The sequence below is a fragment of the Gallus gallus genome, chromosome 3 (assembly GCF_016699485.2).
Source record: "Gallus gallus isolate bGalGal1 chromosome 3, bGalGal1.mat.broiler.GRCg7b, whole genome shotgun sequence".
In the NCBI taxonomy this organism is placed as follows: Eukaryota; Metazoa; Chordata; class Aves; order Galliformes; family Phasianidae; genus Gallus; species Gallus gallus.
This window is the reverse complement of record NC_052534.1, coordinates 50,862,165-50,878,584: the sequence shown is the minus strand read 5'-3', so window position 1 is coordinate 50,878,584 and position 16,420 is coordinate 50,862,165. Positions and strand designations below refer to the sequence as shown.

At 39.0% G+C, this 16,420-nt stretch overlaps 1 protein-coding gene across 9 annotated transcripts in view; it reads right to left on the bottom strand.

Moving 5' to 3' along the window:
- ARID1B (AT-rich interaction domain 1B) overlaps nt 1-16,420 on the bottom strand; it is a 320,001-nt gene that overhangs the window by 279,983 nt on the left and 23,598 nt on the right. For all 9 annotated transcript variants that reach the window (XM_015284230.4, XM_015284234.4, XM_015284235.4 and 6 more), the window contains exon 2: nt 9,486-9,680. In XM_015284230.4, the coding sequence (XP_015139716.1) occupies nt 9,486-9,680 (195 nt within the window). The remainder of the gene's footprint in view (nt 1-9,485; nt 9,681-16,420) is intronic.

Genomic DNA, 16,420 nt, shown 5'->3' with positions numbered 1-16,420 from the left:
TTCTCCCAGCATCACCCCAAAGGACTGAAAAACCACCTGCCTGCTCTCTCACATCAGGAACGTTTTCCACAAAATCTGAAGTATATTTTTCTGCAAAACTCAAGGTTGATTTTAAAAATGATGGTTTCCTCTCTAGGACAACTTTTCAAACATAAAAGGACCATAAATCTGTTAAGTACACGCTTCCCAAATCTGTAGAGGTATACGTTGGCCTCTGATACTCTTCAGTTTTGCCAACCAGTAATAAAACGAAACCAATGAAAAAAATATCAGCCAGTCAATACACATCATTTAAATACTCTCCAGTCGGTTGGAAGACTCAGAAAACACCAAATTCTGTTCTGCCCGATGAGAAAGTTAGGAGCAGGAGCAGAGGCACGCTGTGGCATTCCTGAACTGCTTCAAGCAGCAGAAACGCTTCCTGAGGAACTCCATGTTTCTTCCTCCACGCACAGATCCAATGTGTTTTTGGCATCAATTCTCACCTCCTTATTTTTACTGAACGCCACGTGCACAGAACAACAGAGTTTAGAGATAGAGGTGACCCAGCGCAAAAGAACAAGGCAGTTTTGTTAACCTGTCCTGTAAAGCACACATTTGCCTATCAGGGCTGTAAAACAAACATGTACGTAGACTCAAGTTAAGTAATGCCTCTTCTGTAATTAAAACAACATCTTCCTTAGTGGCTATATAAACCTTGTTTATTTTGATTGGATTTGTGTCTCAAAAGACAAGCTATATCATAGTTTGCCAAGAAATAAGCAGAAATCTCTTCATCATTGCTTTGTGAAACATACTAATACCAAGTGTAATTTGTCCCTTTGACATACACAACAAAGCCAAATTCACACACTTTCCCAAAGGCATGTTTGAATGTAAGATGCAAATATGCTTTTTAATATTGCTCGCTCACTAAATTACTATGTTATGCGTTTGCTCTTAACACATGAATGCAAAAGGCATTAGGTAACAATATTCAGAAGAGGAAAAGGATCAAGCTCACAAAAAATAGAACAGACACTGATTTCCTCCTCACTCCTTTTCCACACCTCCAGAATGCATTATAAGCTTCAGAGATCAAATACTTACCAGCTAGAATGCGAGCATTTAACAATGCGAGCATTTAACACGTTTTTCTATTCCAAGCAAAGCAAGGAATAAGAATCCCAAGTACTAGAGAAGCACCCAAAAATGGGGTCACACAAGGTAAGAGAAGAATAAAAGCCTACAGAAATGGAATGAACTGTAGCTTTAAGTTATTCCTTAAGTTCTTAAACCCTTCTTTCATTGTTCTTGAAAAACAGTGAAAGACCAAAAGATTAAAGTATTTACACTAGGATCTTTATATGCCTCTAGTTAGTACTGTCGTAAGAAGCAATACAATTGGTTTAGGAAAAAGTGACCTAAGGAGTATGTTAGCCGTTTAAGCATATTGAAGACTTTTTTCTTTATAATAGATTTTATAGTTCATCTGTCCCCACAGAAAGCTTAATGCTTTAGGTGATAAAAAATAAAACACTGAAGCATGTTAATGAGCAAGCTTTGATTATACTAACGTGAGATCCATGTTATTTAACGTGGACACACAAAAAAAGGCATGGAAAATGCTTTCAATTTTTTTAACACTAAAAAAAATGGTACATTTAGAGTAGCATTTTACACAGTTTTATCTGAAGATAAATGTAACAAATTCCAGTTTATAAAAAAACAAAACAACCATTGCTGGTAGCACTGAGAGTCTTATTTTGAACTCCTGAAACATCAGGCATTTCTGAAAGGTCAGTTCTCCCAAGAAGAAAGTTACCTGGTTCCATCCCACAGTCACCAAAGCGAAGGATGCTGACCTGTGTTTCATTGTGAAACACAATATTAAGTGTATACTACCTTTAAGGGGCCAATTCTGCCTATGCTGCTGTCAACCAAAGACTGCTCACTCAATAACCCCAACTACGTAGAATCTGAGGAAATCATGGCTCCGCTGAAGTCACAGGAAACCTCCACTGACTATAGGCCGGTTTAACCTTCCTGTCTTTAGCTCTATTTTCAGCAGTGGGAAACATACTCCCTATTTTTGAAAAGGAAATTCTACTGCCTCCCCTGCATCCCCCAAGCAAGATCAAATTTATGGGCAACTGATATTATCGTCTGAGAAACTTATATCAAGGCTTCCCAAGAAATGCTGAGTTGCCCCCCAGGGATGCTACAGAAAGCATGGTTACAAAAATCCTAATGTGTGCATGACGGATTGGGATGCAATTTTGGTAGTTTGAAGTGAAAATTATTATTTGATGATTATTTGTGTATTATTTGATGAATATTATTAACAGAAAACTACTATGAATATACTATTAAGAGTAACGGTTAATTATTCCTCCTGGCACACTCACTGCATGGCAGCTGTTGAATAGAGTAATGCAGCAGACTCTTCTTAAAGCATAATGCTTATTTTATTTCAAATGTAAATAAACTCATGTCTCGTGCTGCCATGTAAAATGAACTGTTCAGAAGTAAACCGTTTTGTATCTTGCTGGTGCAACAGCAAATACCCAATATGTTCTCTCACTTCTGATGACCAAAATATATTTCCTCTCTAAATCCAATTTAGGCTGACAGCTAATACTTTCAGTAAACAAATTTCTCAACAAGAGAATAACCACTGCTTCCATAACAGCAACTACTTTCAAAGGACCAACCCACACGCTTTGCTTCTTTCCCTCTCTCATGGTCCCACTTCCAAGCAGAACGGCAAATGTGATTACAGCTATTAAGTATTCAAAGTGAAGTACCACCATTTAGCAGTAACAAAAATAAGTTTTATTTGCCACAGCGCATCGATGATTGTGACACGCTTTCTATATCAACGCAGACCAAATGTAGCCAGGACAGATGTAAAAATTAGCATTTACTGAACATCAGTAAGCGAGCAGATAAAAATGTTGACCCTCTCTCATTTCCAGGCAATCTATCAGCAGATGAAGGATCATCTCTTTTTTCCTTTTCCACCTATGTTTTTTCAGAACCATTTCAAAGAAATGATAGAAGCTACTGAAATGTTTCTATTTACCATAATAATGCAATTCCGCTACTGCAGGGATTTTCTTCGGTAAACAATCTCAGATGACCAGCATTAAGATGAAGAGCTAAGCTACCATAAAGACCCGAAACTTATGTCAAATTTGATTCTGCGATTATCTGTAATCTGTGCTCACCTCCCTCCATAGAGTGAATCACACTCAATGGAAGGGATAATTCTAGTGGAGACAATACAACATAAAGCCTTACGCTGCCACGAACTAAAGCAGCAGCCTTTTTTTTTCAATTTAGTCAATGAGGCTTAGTATAGCCAAAAGAAAGAACCACACTAAACATTTTCCTACTGTCTGCACAGGCACAGTATTTAGCATTTCCTGAAATCTAAAATTTTAAAACCCCATTTCATTACACGACAAAGAGAACCAACTGTTCTTTGCCATTATTAACACATGATCGTCACAAGACCCGTTCTTAAAGATGACCTTACAAGGAAGACAAATAGCTGTGACTTCTTGTCCCTTTCTCTGATTCATAAAAGGAAGGATTCACTTTATCTATGGCTTTTTTTTTTTTGCAGCAAGTTCATCTGACAGAACAGCAGACGCATCACTGAAGAAAATACTACAAGAAATTATTTTAATTCAAAATATTTACATGTTTTTAAGAGAGGAAGAAATTGGAAAAAGATTCAGCGTTAAGAGTTTCAGCCTCTGCTTTCCAGGAATTACTAAGAAGGCTCATAAGCTACTAATGAGAGCCTCAACTAAATATCCAAGAAAAAAAGCAAAACAAAATAAACAAACAATAAAACCACACTTACAGCAAATCAAACAAAAATCCTGGGGGGGGGGGGGGAGGGGGGAACATTCTGAAGTGTGTGATGATCAAAGCTTTACAATCTCTTTTTACGCACATGTATGAAATGCAGCTATCAGTCTGTAGAAAAAGACAACCCATCTCAGTATTTTGTCTTCTGCTGGTTGTTTCTGAGATTCAATCACATTGATTCATTCTCCATCTTTGCAAAATAAATAGGCTAAGAAACAAAAATCCTGCTTATTTCGTATATCTGCTCCTTTAACCAATACCAACATCGTCTGTGCTAAAAGCTGCTTAGGAGCACAAAAAACTGCAATCTATTCAGTATTCTTTAGCTTTAGCCTGCGAAGGCAATTACACACACGAGACAACAAATGTATCACTTGACTAGCATTCATTGTACGCATGCACTACATTTACGTTAATAGCTCACTGCAAAACAGTCAGCCTCATTTTCTTGGCATATTTCAATCTTCTAGAATAAAAACGATTTCCAAAAGTAACACATACAGCCAGCCACCAAACAGTAAACACATTCGTGCTTGCTAGCTTTAAAACTACCTGCCAAGCCAACAGTCAATTGATTTCCTTGGCGTAAAGTCGACATTTCCAATCTGGGACATTACCCAATATGAGGACCGTAAACCCATTCCTAAATGAGGTAATCACATCGGTGCTGCTATAGTTCTGGTTGACTTGCACTTTCCATTACAATAAATCCTTGCGGCGCATTCCCGGAGGTTTTATAAAACTTCCCCGCACCTTCAAAAAAAAGTTACTCCGAGTTGAAACCTGTCATACAAGATCTCAAAAAGAAAAAAAAAAAAAAAAAACCCAAAAAAGCAGCAGCAAGGTTTCCATACTTAATCCTCAGAAAAACAGGTACAGGTTTATATTCCGCAAATCAAGAATACAAGAAATGTGAAAGGACAAGTACATAGCAAAGAAAAAACAGACCGACGCTCAAACCTTCGTACAATCAGGCTCAAACCTCTCAGATCAGCACACAATCAGTACTGAAAAAGTACTGAAATACTGCATTTTAAATAGTTATTAGGAAGGGCTATTGGACAAATCCATGCGACTACCCTTCATAAAGGAGTTTACTATGCGTTATAGCAACACAATCCTATTTACACAATGAGTTGTTGTTCCAGTCCATCAAATACGCAAGAATTTTTAATGTATCCTAAAAAAAAATAATCAGTTAGGTAATGATCATCTGATCAAACAGACACATCATGCCACTCAATTCTTTCAAACGTATCCATAAATCCAAGCCTTCAGACTTTGCTGCAAACATCCAAAATGTATCCATCCGTATTTCAAGGAGCTGATTTTTAACCTTAATGAAATTCGGCACAAACTGAAGTGTTACATGCTATTAACATGAAAAATCAACATAGTCAGACAGCAGCTGAAAACCTTTCTTTTTGTAGACAGACTTAGGCATTTTTCTTTCCTCTTAGCACAGATGTTTCTATGAAATACCGGAAAACTTCCCAAAGTTAGGAATAGCACGGGAGCACAGAAACACTTTCAAAGGGCATCAAAACTGAAGAAATGGAGAGCTGAATGATTAGGGCATCATAGCTGGTTCAGCTGAAGGTACAAAAGTTGGGGAATATAAATGAAAAGGAAATTACTGTCCTTATACTTCGATCTTACTATTCACTCTAGAATGAAACATACTGCAAAACTACACCTTCAGTAGGCTGGTGCTAAGTATTCCTGCACGCTCTTAATTTTCACATCACCTCTTCGTAATACCAAGAGACATCTGAAAGTTTAGAAAGATAAACCTGAAAGGATGTTTTTGTTTTCTGCTTTTATATATGTACTATTATCTCCCCAATGTCCTGGGAAAGGAGTGCTATGAATCCTAAAAACCACATTCCTCCCATGCAAAACAGGAGAAAGAGTACCTGAGGTAGCAATACTGAGATTTAAATGCAAAACAAGGCATTTTAAAACCCTGAGATGCCAACGCTGGCCTTGTTGCAACTTGTGTTTCTATCATGTTGAAAACCAACAACACAGACACAGGTGAACTTGCTGCCAGCTCTTCCTTGCCTCCCCCTTCCCTTCTCCACCCGCTGAATAGAGAGGGAAGAGAAGAAAAACTAAGCTTCCCAGTAACACTAAGAAGTCATGTTTGTTAAGTAATTCATTGACCACAAGTATCACCTACTGCCAAAAGAGAGACACGCTGTCAAGTCTGTATCCTATAAATAAAATGTATGATTCTTCCAGTAATAGCTTCCTTTCTTATACTTGCCTTCTTAAGCACATACTCTTAGAAAATCATTTGATTTTTAATCTCCTTAGCCACTGAGACAATTTTACAGAAATCAGTCCAAATGCTTTACATATTTACCGATACTGAATTAATTGGATGTGCCCTTAACATCTGACAAAATGCTGTGGCATTCTCCAAATTGCTAAGCACTGTGTTGCAACAGGCTATCATGTGTCTTCACATGCTCATTCTGGATCCTAGCTGTCAAGCGTTAGGAAGAAAGAGATAACCAAGTTATTGTACCAGCTTTACTTTTCTTTCCTATGTAGGAAAGAAAATCAGCCTTTTATCCTTAGTTATGTTAGTAATGCAAAAAAAAAATTGTCCACATTTCAAATACAGTTTAGTGTTCCATTATGTGGCTTCTGTTGATTAACTCCTGAGAGATGCATTCGAAGCTCAAATGCTGTAGAAGACCTGTTTTCTCTCTCCATAGCACTGTTTGCAGCCACTGCACAGAACACATCCCATACTTTCCACACTTTCTTCAACACCCTGACATAGAATTCTAAGGAAATCTGGGTCTTATTTGCACCTTCCTGTTTGGTATCAAGCATGCCTAAGACATAGTTTAGTGGGTATGGTGATGATGGGGTGACAGTTGGACTAAATGACCTTAGTGGTCTTTTCCAACCTTAATGATTGTATGATTCTATGATTAGGAGACATAGAAGAAGTCCTAGGAGAATGCTTACAGGACTGCACAGAGATGGCTTTTTCAACAGGTTAGCATGCTATGCTAACACCCACACTGCAGGCAGACAGTATGACTGCACCTGACGACAATTCATCTTTTCCACGTGTATTTAATTGTTCTTATGCCAGAGGCCTCCCTTCTTCATGAGTCTCTCCTGCACCTCTGGCCTGCAGCACTGGGTTTCCAACAGGAATACACTATTCCCTGCTGTAGCATGACATACACCAGCTACCTTCATCTAGGCAATTATCTTCATTCCCAACATTTCCTTAATTTTAGATGGATCACTAGGGTGTTGTTTTTCATCTGCTTCTCCATTTACACTGTCCTGCAGCAGAGGCTGCAAGTTAAAATCTGTCAAGTCCCACAGTTCTAAGCTCAAGCAGTGGCACTGACTGACAAATAGCCAGACTTAACATTTTAAAGCCTTCAAAATGCAGATATCTTCACAGCCTAACAAAGAACCTGCTAGTTTCATCCAAGGAAACGGAACTGACAACCCCAGCTATGTTTGGGCAACAGCAAACTACAGCTTAAAATAAGAACAACCTCCCTCATAAATGTTTCCCTGCCTTCCTACAGCGTGGCACTTCCACTCTCATAATCCACCTACCCAATGCCCTTTTGGCATGATACTTCTGTCAAAAAAAAAAAAAAAAAGGATATATTTTAAGGGCCCAGTATTTTTTTTTAACCAATCACATTCTCAGAAGTCCCTTGTGGTTTTCATTAACTCAGTGTGACACTGTAAAGGACTACAATTTTTAAAACGTGCTGAGATTCATGTTCTGAAACTTTTGAAGTATTATTTACTTTGTATATATTAAATCTAGAAGTAGGCACATGCTATGCAGCCGACTTTAACAAGCATAGCTAGGCTCTCCTTATTTAATATTCATGTCACAGGAGTAAAAATCCAGCCAGGAATCAAACTGTGGCATCCTGTGCCAAAGACAACTTACCACTCAGCTGGTAAGTTGGCAATTCAATTTACAAACCTGCATTCCTGCATTTTAATCCTTTGTAGAAAGGTGGTAATGTATGAGCAATATGAAAAGAACTGGATTCAGATCATTAGAGGTTCACAAACCGAACACGAGAGTCTTTGGAGGCACTCCAAAACAAAATCATGCCTAGGTGGTGATGTCCGTTCAATAAAAATTCAATGTCATAATTATCCTCTCACTTTTTCCCCAAAGAGCATTAGTGCTCAGAACTGTGCCGCTGCTCAGCCAATTACATTAATGCTGTTAGAAGACAGATAGGGCTGGCAGCCAATCACTATGCCAGGTCACTGCCTGCTGATGGATAATTTACAATTATCAAGCAATTAGCAAATGAAGTGAAAATTCAACACTCATCTCCACAGAGCACAGAATAACTCATTTTAAAATTAAAAATATGTTTTAATAACTTTATTTGGCTGCAGCCACACAGAAAGCCATCTTCTTCCAGTTTTTCCTCCCGTACGACTGATAAAATGCTGTGCTGTCTTCAGATAGCAACCAAATCTATCATATGATATTTCTTAACGAAACGACCTCTGCCTTGCAAGAAAATATTTAACAACAGAAAAGATCAAAACTGAAAACTGTTGATAAAGGTACTATTCGCTCAACTATTTGAAACTGTTAGTTAACTAATCACTTGATGAAGATCCTGTACAAGAGGGTGAGTAGTAATTATAATTAGCCAAGCACCTATCTGTCTGGGACTCCATAATTTTCTTTTCTTCTCTGCATTTGACAATAAATGACATAAAAAGAAACTGATCTGCAGTTATTCTGCAGCACAAAACAAAATGCTGCTTCCCATCCATCATCAAGCTTGCAATGCTCACAACAAAGTCTGCAACTCCCATTGCCAACACTCACAGTCCTAAATTAAAAAATAGTAGAAATTTGACAACATCACTTCTGGATACATTTCCTTCCTTTCTAGAAAACTACCGTGTCGTACTTTGTACACACATTATGAACACTGTAACTGACTTTGTTTTAAAAGGGCTGGAAAAAAGGCGGAGGAGTCTGTCATCAACAGTGAAACCTAGGTAGATTAACGGGAATTCCCACTGGAGTTGGAGGACATTCTCACGTCCTCTGATACCTAAAAACCAGACTGATCTTTGAGAGTTGATCGGGGGAAAAAACAGGAAAAATTAAAGAAAACTCCTACCAAAAGGAGGAAGGGAAAAAAAAAGAAAAAACTGTTGATATCAATATGCAAATATGTTGATAGAAATGTGTACGCTAAGGACAACACTAGTGTCACTGTGCTCATTTCAGCTTTAGGTTTTCATATTACAGATAAATAAACCTGAACCAGAGGGAATTAAAAATACATCAAGTAAATACACATGGCTAAGTGACGTCAACTGAGACAAAAGAAAATGGATGGTGTTTGACACATTTCTCTCTCCAGAAAGATACTAGCAAGACACTATGCTCTTTTGTGACTGTATGGAGTTTCAGAAAACATTTACGCTGTCAACACAAGATATTTACTTTTAAAACAGTCTCTCACTCTCCTTCTGGAGGAGACGCGCTTATCTCTGAATTTTGTCCTTGCACCCCCCGGTACTACCACAATGTCTGAAAGCAGAGAAACAAAAGGAGCAGAGAAAAGCCCTCCACAAACCTGTTGCTGCGGATACTGCATTCCTCCCATGGCTGCTGGGGCTCGTCCCTGCATCCCCACTGGGTAGCGCTGGGGGCCGGGAGGGCCGTAGGACTGCCCAGGGTAGGGGCTGCTCTGCTGAGCCTGGGAGTGAGGGTTATTGCCCATGCCGTATAGCTGGGGTCTCTTCATGACCATTGGATCCATTGGGCTGCCCTGTTAATGAACACAAGCAAAGAACTAGTTTAGAAATGCTGGAAGAAACAGGTCAGAACAGTCACGCTCATTGCGAGCAAATCATGCAGGCGCCTTCTCAATGCTTTTACATCCTTCTTTCAAACACATCAAAAATAGATTTGACGTACAAACAGGCACAGTACCATATTATGGCTTCCATTAATTGGATGAGTTTCTGAATGGTGAGTTTGGGACTTCTGTTACATTTAAAAATAAATAAAATGAACTACATAGTCAGATTGAGACCTTATCTCTCACATACAAAAAGACAGGTATAGTAATTACCCAATAAATTCCAGCTTACAAAACAATTAAGTAGACTGCTGTACACTGACTTCAGTGTGTAAACATACATAAAAGACTGTCTGTCAAGAGATATAACTAATGGGCAAGTAATTCAAACTTGAGAAAGTGTCTGTTTGCTTTCCTTGAGGGAAAAAAAAAGAAAGGAAAACGTAAAGAAAAGGAACTTCCCAAAAAGTGCAGTGCATACGGAATGCCGTATTTCAGCGCTCTCATATCGCTAGCGTGTGCATTAATAAGTTTCCAGATCATAAGGTAAGTCATAACCCACAATTTACATGGACGTTTATTTGCCTTTTTAATAGACTTCAGAAAATCCAAACTGAAATCACTTATGGAGGGGGAGAGGGAGTTTTATTTTTAGACTTTTTGGCAGGACTTACCAAACACCTTAACAGCTTCAAGATGGGTGTCAACCATTGTGTGCCATTACTCTCCTGTTTTATTTCTGAGAACTAACTGAGCCAGAAAAAAGCACCATACTCCTTCAATTGCAGAAGCACTGCATTGCTTATACGGCAACCATTTCTTAATTCCTGGCTGACAAACAGTTATATTCAAACAAGAAAATTTAAGGAACCTATCAGAATCTCACCTGAATGAGATATTCTCCCTCCCAAAAGAACTTCACCTACCTCCACTCCAGGAGTCGTGCTCATGGCACACTTTGTACTTGTTTCCCTACTACTGTTTGTACTGCTGACCAACTTCATTTTTAAGTCTCCTCTGTAACACAACTTCTACAAGGCCTTTTTGGATACTATATTCTGATATAATAATTCCTGTGAGAATGAATTACTTTCCCTCTCCATCCTTATTTTTTTTCGTTGTTACTGTTTGTACCACTAAAACACTATTTTTCCTCCCAACACAGACAGATGTGTCCCCTCTAAACTAGCCACACACAACAAACAACACGTTGTTCTTACTACTTCTTCCTAGAAAGTGAAGAACTCAAAGCTTCCCACTTTTTTCATCCGTTTCCCTCATCTCTACCAGTACCTATGTGTGAGCAGCATGACCAAAAAGAGCACAGTCTTCCAAATGCAGTCACACGATATCTGCGCTGGTGGAAACCGTAACCTCATTCTCATCTGACAGCTCCATTCATTTCAGAAGTGGACTGCTCTTTTTTTTTTTTTTTTTTTTTGCCACCACAGCAAACTGCACATTCAATTCTAATTTTGGCTAACTATTACTCAGCAATTTTCCCTTTATTATTTGGCTTTTTTTTTTTTTTTTTTTTTTGTGGCCGGATTTGAAGTTTCTATTTTTCACCACTAAACATCCCTGGGTAATTTACTATTTATATTTCACACTTTTAAAAATCGATGGTTCCCAAACCACTTTAGGCCACCTGATCCCTAGCAACACACTTAGTTTTTCTTCGAACATCATGCACTGTCTGATGACTCTTAACTGAAAACAGACCCACGTAGGGGCTCAGAAGACGAACCAGAGATGCCTTCTTATAGGCTCCCAGGAGACAAGTTAAATTTCCTTTCTGCAGGCCAAGATACTGTATCTGTGTTTATTTCTGTGTTTTAATGTTCACTCTCGCGTACCACCTGTTGTGTTCCTCTCCTCAAATATAAATCCTTGCTTAACGAAAGTTTTGGGTTTCCTTCATGAGATGTTCATGAAGCCTAACAGCACTGCTTATTGCCACCATCTTCTGATCCAGGGCACTGTTTCTTAGTCTCACTTCCTGTAACAACATTTGCTCAAATTCATTAAATCTCATTAATTTTGAGTGCAATATTTTCTGCGCCCCATCCAATACTTAAATAGAACTACAAAACAATGCAGATAATTACAGCTAAAACAGTTTGATACTTTCCATTAGGAAGACTATTTTCAGGTGCATATAAACCTTGCCAAACTTCAAGCATTTAGGCTGAAATTTTCCAGGCCATATGTATGCCTGAGGCTGAAATTCTCTGGAAAATTCAACTGAAACAGTTCAGCTATGTCTTAGAATGAGGTCACAGAAGAATACATCATTTATGTTCTTACATAAAATACTTAAAAATACCACTTGAATACCATGTTTTGGGGCAGAGTATTTTAATTTGCCAGGGTGACTCTCGATTTTAGAGAAATACGAGACACGTACACCCCTAAGAATCTGGGAACTTCATGGCTTCTTAGGAGCGGAGGAGAAACAGAGTGCAAGCTGCAGAGCACAGGGTCAAAGGAGTTAAGAGGTGTAAAGAGGTGGCCTGAAATTCACTGGACAAAGAAAGGACAACAGGTTAAAAAAAAAGCAGTGGAGACAGAACTGGGTCAGAAGGAGTTGAAGAAGAGAAACAAGGTCAGGAGGTTAAATTAATACAGGCTGGATAGTCTTCATCCACTAGAACCAGTGACCTCCAAGCAGTGGAGGTTTTCTGCTTGTTCATTAGGTGGTTTGGGAGTGAGCTTCCCTGACATTCCTTCCTTCTCTCCTTTCTTCTCCCCAGCCCTCTGTCCCTCTTTAGCTCTCACTTCTCCCTCTCCTACCCTGGAGAGCCTATCCTCCTTCCCTCTGGTGAGATAAAGACTCGGAAAGAGCTCCAGTCACTGGGGCCTATAGGTGACCTAAGCCATGCTGTGGTCACCGGATGCAAGTAACAAAGACACGGGTGAGGAGGGACCTGGGCACACTCAGAGCTTATTCTGGACACTGCCAGTGATATATCAGAATCAAAGGACAGGACAAGCCAGAGAGACCTGCCCTTGCTGTTAACGCCGCTTGTTCCCTTCATAGCCTCAGGGAAATGGTAAGAAGCAGTACAGTAAAGTCCTCTGGATCATTATTAGGTGGAAAAGTAAGACTCTGGTATTAAGTAACAGGATTCAAAGCCAAGGAAAAGAAGGATGGTCCATCTTAGCCCTCTTGTTTTCTTGTCCTGAGAAGCACAAGGAGGCAGACGGTCATAACGGAGACACCAAGACCAACTCAGCATTGTACACACCTGAGCACGCTCAGGCATAGACAGGGAGGCCTGTCCCACAGGTGGGGAACACATTGTTGGAAACGCCACACAAAAAAACCATAATCTGAAATGAAACCTAAGCATAAGCAAACTCCCAGGAATCTTCTACCATCAGAGAACTGCTACATATAACCCACTGAAGACACAAGTCACCCCATGTGCTGGCTGGTCCCTATGGAGGAGGCATCCTACCCTCCGTCTACCATGGTTTTTACCTAAAGCTGAATAAATTACTAAAACAATGAATTTTCAACATATATCAGTTTAAGGCATTCCTCCTTCCCTGACTTGAAGTCATTGGATTTAACATGCAGAAATGCTTCATATTTACCAACTGAACTACTTCTGAACTTGAGGAGATGTGATTTGGAGACGTTTTGAGAAGTTGTGCATTGCAGAAAATTTGACCTACAGCCATCACAGACAGGCTACTCAAACTTCCTACTGTAATGCCTCAGTTTCCTAACTGCAAAAATGAAAAAAAAAAAAGAAAAAAAAAATCATTACATCTTCACTAGAGAGATGATTTTAAAATTTAATATGACAGTGATCAATACCATACAAAACTCTCTCAATAAAGAGCAGATCTTGTCTTCAGACCATCGTATGGTAAGAAAGACCTGGAGCCATGCACTTAACAGAAGAAATGGTGCTCACTGAGTACTGAGTGTACTGTACAGAGGAGGTAGAAATTTAATTATAACTTTTTCTAACTTTATCACATGCACAGCTTTCAGCTTCAGCATTCTTTTAAAGTTTCATCTTCATAGAAGGAGTTTTTTCTCAGAATGTTTTGAAAAGTTAGAGTTCTTATTTCAGAAATACATATTACAATCCTACATGAAGGATTTGTTAAGTTTAAATATTTCCTTTTTCACTTTAGTTTCAAAAGTTTTCAAAGGCAAGTTTGGGGTGACAGAATCACAATGGAAGTGTCAATCTCTGCATGTTCAAGGGATCAACAACCAACTCCCCCACAGCCGCACACAGACGCTTTTCAAACGTGAGTGCTGCTATAACTTCACTGAATTTTCCTACATCCCAGTGGACTTGCATTATCCTGAATGGATGTTGTTTATTTTTACCACATCTTCCATGCATTTGCTTAAAACTGAGAACTGATTAAAACTAAAATGCAGCATTTAATGTAATTATTTTAGTGTCTCTGCAACCATCAATATCCATTTATTTCCCTGACACTAACTTGTCAATTTACTTTGCTCACCCCACTGCCATACTGTGCCACACAAGCCTGAGTGGACCTGGCACTTTCTTTGACCCTGCATCTCCTCTTCCACTTGCTGCATTTCATTTAAGCTTTGCGCAGATCTACAGTTCCTTGAAATACCTCAGCTTTGCTCTTTGCTTCAGTCTGTACTAATATAATTTGTACCTTCTTTATTGCAGTGCCTATCTTACATCACTATTGGATTCATTTGCACACGTACTACCAGGCTTTGTAAAAACAGAGCATTTCATAAGAGACCTTGTCCATTGTGTGCCTTGTGAGCACACTAAAACACCCAACAGAAGGTTTGCTAATGATTTCAACAGGGCCAAGGTTTCATTCCTACTCTTCAGATTGATAGTGCCACCATTACGACAAGAAGAAAAGCCTATACTGCCTACAGACAGTAACCAACAAACCTTTTCTGTTACATGCTCCTTCTTCCAATGTTTTGCACAAAGGAGAGCATCAACTCAGCACCACTGCTGTAAGCACAAGTGGAAAAATTAGTATCTACAGTTGTAAACTCAGTATTACCACCACTTTCACTCACCTCCTAGGCAAAACACACCAAATAAATCTCCTTCTCCGCAAAGTATCTGGGGATTCAGTTTTACCTCTTCTACAATAAGAGAAAAAGTTACTATTCTCCCTTGTCATTTAACCAGTGTTTTCTCAGATATCTCATCTCAGCTCAGATCTAAAGTACGGCGCACACTACAGTAACTTCAGCAGCTGGCTGATCAAGATACATCGGCTCTTTCTTTTACATTATGCATTGAATATACTACTGAGTTACCACCATACGTTTCACTTCGAATGCCACGATCTTTATTTGAAAGACATCTACAAATATGAACAACATTGGTCACAGTCCCAAAATAGAACTTAACTATTTAAAGATGCCACAAAGAACCCCGCCAGTGAAGTCTTAGGGCAGGGAAGAGCAGGAGACATTACAAAGCTCACATTCAGAAGATACAGCAATTCACTGCAAGACGAGAGTATTCACATGAGCTACAACTACTCTGCAGAAAGAAGGAGTGCCTTATGTTTTTTTGTTTAAACAAATAAAAAAAAAGTGAAAGAAGCACTGGTTTGGGTGACAACAGCAAACGCAGCAACTTAAAGAGCCTATAAGCCACACTGCATCCCAACAACTAGTGCTACATCATTTGTGCCTGACATGAACTCAACACTCTCAAATAAGCTTGCCCTCAAACTCCTAGAGCAACTGAATACAATAACTCTTTGTTTATTCATTGATCTACAGCCAAAGCTTCTGTCTCTGCGTTACAAAATAAATAAATAATAGAGAGGCATTTTTAATGCTGAAGCTTTGAAACCTCATAATAAAGACAGCTGACAATCAGCTACCGACATTCCAAGAAAGATGGGCATGGAGCTCGCAGCTCTAGGTCAGGCACCAAGTTACAAATTTATCGCTAGAGATAATCAGGAGCATTCACCGTAATACAATGACACAGCTGGCATGAGGTCGCAACTGGGGAAAAGATAATCCATTGCTAGATAATGCCATCATTTGTATGAACACGTACAAGGACTCCTCAGCCAACATTTTTACACAACAAAAGCGTGAGCATCAGAACACAACTCTTGTTACATATTTCGAATAAATATTTAAAAAAAGATGCAAACAACTGTTAAAAAAAAGTATGAATGCACACTATTAAAATCAGCCTTATGTTGGTATTAAAATCTGAGAGGTGACAGGCAAATATGCTTCCTGTTTCTTTTTCAGATAGGCAGTATACTACCTGGGCTTTAACACAACTTTAGAACAAAAGAAGTCAGTTGCACAAATACAGCAAGGAACGAGGAAAGTCCAGTGAATGAAGAAGCATTTACTAGCAGAGATTCAACAAACATTTTGCCATTGCCTTCAAGGTGCTGCATGTTATTTCAGATGCAGGGAGACATCAGAAAGAATTTCCACTCAGAACAGAAAGTATATAATTAAAAAGAGGTAGAGGAGAAAAGCAAAGCTATGCCCCACCAAAAATCAACTACTTCTCCGCTAAAATGACTACACACAAGTGTGTCTGCATGGCCAGGAAGAAGGACATAAGTATGTTTGCTGTCCAGTTTTCCTCTTGGCTCCCCTTAACCTAAAAACTGAAAGGTCAAAGAGACAACCATCCTCTGGTTATTGTTTTGTAGACAGATAAACCTAAAATGATGACTGAAAG